This window comes from Plutella xylostella, chromosome 31 (assembly GCF_932276165.1).
Source record: "Plutella xylostella chromosome 31, ilPluXylo3.1, whole genome shotgun sequence".
Taxonomy (NCBI): Eukaryota; Metazoa; Arthropoda; class Insecta; order Lepidoptera; family Plutellidae; genus Plutella; species Plutella xylostella.
Window position 1 is genome coordinate 5,546,006 of NC_064011.1, and position 6,246 is coordinate 5,552,251.

The 6,246-nt window shown below is 40.4% G+C and overlaps 1 protein-coding gene across 1 annotated transcript; it reads left to right on the forward strand.

The window, feature by feature from the left end:
* Nucleotides 1-1,202: 1,202 nt before the first annotated feature.
* Nucleotides 1,203-4,424, forward strand: LOC125491099. Its single transcript, XM_048632194.1, is given in 1 exon segment — nucleotides 1,203-4,424. A coding segment is annotated over 1 exon segment (3,078 nt). The 5' UTR covers nucleotides 1,203-1,233; the 3' UTR covers nucleotides 4,312-4,424.
* Nucleotides 4,425-6,246: the final 1,822 nt, after the last annotated feature.

Sequence of the window (6,246 nt, forward strand, 5' to 3'; positions counted from 1 at the left end):
GTTAAGCAAGTTACAACCGAAAGCAAAGTCGCATACGAAAAGAAAGGATCTTCACAAAATAATTATGTACACAGTTACGTCTCCACTAATAAAAATAAGTCGACATATAAACGTTCACCACGGAACTGCGTAATGTGTAACAAAAGTCATCCTTTGTTTACGTGTTCGTACTTTCTTAACATTGCAGTAGGTGAAAGAACTAAAATTGTGCAACAAAACGGTTTATGTGTGAACTGTTTACGGGCAGGTCACTCTGTAGCAGACTGTTTATTCGGGCCATGCAGGCAGTGTCAACAAAAACACAACAGTCTACTTCATACGAATCAAAACGATAGCAGTACCCGCGTGTTACCCGACGAAGTTCAAGAGTCGGTGTCATTGTCTAGCACACTAGGGTCGCAACCAAACAATACAAATTTGCAGTCTAACGATCAGCTGTTAAACCGGGTCTTATTGTCCACCGTGCTAGTCGATGTCGCCGGTGATAATAATGAGTATCACACCGCCCGTGCATTATTAGATAATGGCAGCGAACACAATTTCATTTCGGAGAAATTAAGTAAACGATTAAATACGAAATTAATACAGTCCACTCTAAACGTTACAGGTGTAGGCAACAAGCACACCAATACGAATCACTTATGCGATATAACGATGCGATCAAAGGTTCAGGATTATAGTACATCTTTAAGATGTATTGTACTTTCTAGTATTACCTCACACTTGCCATCTACCCGTGTAGATGTGCAAAATATACGAATCCCTGAAAATATATGGTTAGCGGATCCTAGTTTTCACGTTCCTTCAGAAGTCGAGTTGCTGATCGGTTCTGATTTATTCTGGGATTTGATAGAATCAGGAAAAATACGATTATCGAGCGGTACCTACTTAATCGATTCTAAGTTAGGATGGTTAGTTTCAGGGCCGATTCCAAACACTGACTTGCGCATGAATAATCAAGTTCAGTGCAACTTCACTCAAACGATTGATTCACAGTTACGTAAGTTCTGGGAACTTGAGGAAGTACCTAACAGTAAACCGAGTTTTACATTAGACGAACAAAAATGCGAGGATCTATTTACTAGTACGACAATACGGGAAGCTAGTGGTAGGTTTTCAGTACGAATGCCATTAAACGAACCAGTTGAATCTCTCGGAGATTCATATAAAATCGCGAAACAACGTTTTTTATCTTTAGAAAAAAGGCTAAACCGTGTACCCGAGTACAAACGGATGTACAGTGAGTTCCTGAAAGAATACGAATCACTAGGTCACATGACTAAAATAGACGAAGTCCAGTTTCCGAACTATTTTCTACCTCATCATGGTGTTTTTCGCGAAAGCAGTGAGACGACGAAACTTTGAGTAGTTTTCCAAGCGAACACTCCCACTGAATCAGGCAAGTCGCTCAACGACATTATGTTACCGGGGCCGTCATTACAAAACGATATATTCTCGATTCTTTTAAGATTTCGGCAGCATAAATACGTAGCATGCGCAGACATCGAGAAAATGTTTCGGCAAGTAAATGTACAGCCTGATCAACGTAGCTTGCAGTGTATAGTTTGGCGGGAAAACCCTGATGATGAGTTAGGCGTATATCAGTTGAACAGTTTAACGTATGGGACAACTGCAGCGCCTTATCTAAGCATGCGATGCATACGACAGTTAGCTGAGGAATGCGATGATCCCTTGATACCCAAGGTGATCAAAGACGATATGTATGTTGATGATTTGATTACGGGTGATGATGATCAACAAAAATTGATAGCTACATGCGAGAAAACGTCACAGGTATTGAATTCGGGTTGTTTTCCGCTGCGAAAATGGACATTTAACTTCGACGTTAGTGACACAGCATCTAAAGAAATAGCTAAGGGTCCGCACACACAGAGCAAAACGTTAGGACTTGGGTGGTTAAGCGCGAGCGATGAACTTCACTTCACGACAAAATTAAGTTTAGATAGTGAATCAAAGCTAACAAAACGTTCTATCCTGTCAGTGTTATCACAAATATACGATCCCTTAGGTCTCTTGGCACCAGCAGTGATACAAGCGAAGATCCTGCTGCAACAGTTGTGGTTGCTTAAGATAGGTTGGGATGACGCGGTCCCCGATGACGTAGTCAGCATGTGGAATAGTTTCCTAAGTACGCTAGGAACATTAAACGAAATAAAAATAGATAGATGGATATCAAGCGATAATACGGAAGTGCGAGAGCTTCATGTCTTTTCTGATGCATCACAAAAGGCATACGGGGCCTGTGCCTACATACGATCATGCAGTAATAATGGCAATATAACTGTAAAACTACATTGCGCGAAAAGTAGGGTTGCACCTTTAAAAGTTTGTAGCATACCCAGACTTGAGCTGTGTGCAGCGTTAATCGGCGCTAGACTATACGATGCGATAATAAAAGCGTTACGTCTATCATTCGATCGCATATATTTTTGGACAGACTCCACGATAGTCATGGGCTGGCTTCGCATGTCTCCCCATCTGCTCAAAACGTTTGTACAGAATCGAGTTACCGAAATAAACGAGCTGACAGGTAACTGTACGTGGTTACATGTTGATGGCAAACATAATCCCGCGGATTTAGTTTCGCGAGGGCTTAACTTAGACGAATTAGGTAAGTCAAGTTTATGGTGGAATGGACCGTCTTTCCTAAATAACCCTGAACTGCCAGCTAGTCAGACGAATCAAGTGCATTTCGAGTCATTACCTGAAATGAAACCGACAAATAATACGACGAGCTTAGTCAGTACGCAGCCTAATGATGAGTTATTTGACTTCACTGAATACTCTCAATTCAATCGGTTACAACGTATAGCTGCCTACTTGCTACGCTTTGTAAACAACTGCCGAAGTAGTAAGATTAGAAAAACCGGTTCATTATCAGCTGATGAGTTACAAGAATCACGACTTTTACTCGCGAGAATGTCACAAAAACAGTCATTTCCGAAATTATACGATAATTTAATTCACAAAAAGGACTTGAGTCGTGATAAAGAGATGAAACAATACCTAAACTTAAACGTATTTTTAGACGAAGACAAAGTTTTACGTGTAGGCGGTAGATTAGGTAATTCTAGTTTTGAATATGGGAAAAAGTACCCTATTCTATTGTGCAGTAAACATGAATTCACTTTAATGATGTGCCGTTATGAACATAAACAATTATTACACGCTGGTCCACAGCTCATGTTAGCAAACATTCGCGATAGCTGGTGGCCAATTGGTGCTAGAAACTTAGTTCGAAAAGTAGTGCATCAGTGTGTAAAATGTACGCGATTGAAGGGAAAGGTTCTAAGTCCTATCATGGGCAACCTACCTGCTAACCGTTTGGAGGGCAGTTTTCCCTTCTTACATACCGGAGTAGACTTCGCTGGGCCAGTGAGCATACTTAATCGTAAAGGTCGAGGAGCGACACTTACCAAAGGGTACATATGTTTATTTGTTTGCCTATCGTCGCGAGCGATTCATTTGGAGCTAGTTAGCGGTTTATCGACAAATGATTATGTTCTAGCACTCATTCGGTTCTATAGTAAACGCGGTAAACCAATTTCGATTACTTCAGATAACGGAAGAAACTTTGTAGGCGTAGAAACGCAATTTCCCTTACTCTGTGACAAAAATAAACGAAAGGTCATTGATCACTCGGCTAATCAGGGTATACAATTTCATTTTATCCCTCCTTACTCTGCTCATTTTGGTGGTTTGTGGGAGGCGGGAGTAAAGTCCTGCAAGAGTCACCTGAGGCGAATAGTTGGTGATGCTCGATTAACGTTTGAGGAATTTAGTACTGTGTTAGCGCAGATCGAGGCCGTCCTAAATTCCCGCCCCCTGTCGCCGCTCTCCGCCGACCCGAACGACCTCTCGCCGCTGACGCCGGGACACTTCCTCATCGGGCGCCCCCTGACCGCCCCACCAGCCGAGGACCTGACAGCAGCCGTGACCAACCGGCTCAACAGATACGACAGAGTCGAACAGCTTCGACAGCACTTCTGGCGGCGATGGTCAAAAGAATTCGTCTCCGAGCTGCAAACACGAACCAAGTGGAAAATCAACCACGATACACTCACGATGAACAGTCTGGTGTTGATCAAAGAGGACAACCTTCCACCGCTGAGATGGCGACTGGGAAGAATCGTGCAGCTGTTCCCGGGCACAGACGGAGTAGCTCGAGTGGCAGACATACGCACCGCCACGGGCGTGGTACGCCGCGCCTTCTCGAAGATCTGCCCACTGCCTCTTCAGCCAGAGCCCTCTTCATCATCATTACCGGCTTCACCTACGATTACGACCTAGATGTTGGAAGTAGGTTCTTCCAAGGCCGGCGGTATGTTCGCGACTGCAGCGCCGCGACCGCCGCGCGGCCTGGTGGCGGTCGGCGGAAACTAAAAACAAAAGAACTGAAAGAATCCTCTGAAAGAGGCCGGTAAAATTTTCTCTTCTCAATCTGAACTCGTCACGATACGCATCTGTATAAATTGTATTATATTCAGTTTTCTTTGTAAATAAACGTAATATCAGCACAAAACCTATGGATTATTAATCGCTTGAACACTCAAGGTTCGACAGTAGATGTAATTTGCATTACAGAACACAATATTGTATCAGGGCAGGAAGGATTGATAGCAGTTCCTAATTATAGACTCGCAGCTCAATTCTCTCGAAATGTAAAACGAGGGGGCGCATGTATCCTTGTAAAGAACGACCAACCTTTCAAAGAGCTATCATCCATTTCAAAACTGTCAGTTCTGGGTCTCGTAGAATGTTGCGCTGTCGAGCTTACAAATCTTAATACAATTGTCTTATGTATCTATAGAGCTCCGAAAAGTCAACAACGCAGTATAAATCTCAGTATATTTTATGAAAGACTTGAAATAATACTTAACAATCTATGCAGAAATGGTGATAAAAAAATTGTTATGTGCGGAGATTTTAACATCGATAGACTAAAGAAAAGTAACACCGCAAACCAATTTGAAAACTTTCTATTGGGGTACAATCTTGTCTTACAAATAAAAGAACCCACGAGATTAATTAGTTAAACATGCTTGGACAATTTTGCTCACAACATAAAAAGGGGTGCAATGAGCCAAGTATTAGACTTTGGTTTATCTGACCATACGGCACAACTGTTAAAAATTCCAGTAATAAAACATTGTAAATTTAAATTCTGGAAAGTAAAAAGGCGGGACTATAGTATAGAAAACATTAACAAATTTAATAGACATTTAGGAAGTATATCATTTTCAGATGTATACGAAACCGACGACTGTAATAAGGCTTTCAATGCATTTTTGGAAATTTTCCTACTTCTCTACAATTTATGCTTCCCATACAAATATGTCAAAATTCAAATCAACAAAAAACAAAAGTGGATCTCAAAGGGTATCAAAGTATGTAGTAAAAAACAGAGAGAACTTCTCTGGCAATATAGAAAGAAACCAACTCCAGAAAACAAAACAAGATTAAAAACATACTCACAAAGATTCAAAAAAAATATAAGGCTTACTAAGAGATCACAAAACAACTTTTTCATAGACTCGTCAGAAAATAAATCAAAAGCCAGTTGGTCAATCATTAATCAAAATAAAAATAACTTTCCACACGACTCAATTAATAGAATAAAAAATGACGAAGTTATACTGACTAAACCAGAAGACATTGCCAATGCATTTAATAATTTTTTCATTGACCAAATAAATCCTCCGAAACAGACTGTCTCTGACATGACAAATACGGCGAAGAATGTAAATAATTACCCACAGTCAATATTTATGTCACCAACTGGGACTGAAGAGATTGTCAAAGTAATAAAATCTTTAAAAAATAAAAACAGCGTTGGCTACGACGGCATACATACAATAAGTCTAAAAAGTACAGCAGAACTTATTGCACCACATCTTGCACACATTTTTAACAACTGTTAAACTGTTACTAAAGGTGTATTTCCAGATGCGCTGAAACCAGTCGTGATTATACCCATTTTTAAAAAAGAGGATAAGGAAGAAATGAAATATTACCGACCTGTAGCACTTATTCCAATTCTCTCGAAAGTTTTCGAAAAAGTTATATATAGATCATTTATAAACTTTATTGACAAAAACAACATTCTCATTAACGAGCAAAAAGGGTTTAGAAAGAATAAAAATATAAATATGGCAATCTACGATCTAGTCACTATGGTTCTCGGTAATGTGGATGTAAGGAACCCAGTTAGCGCAATCTATATGG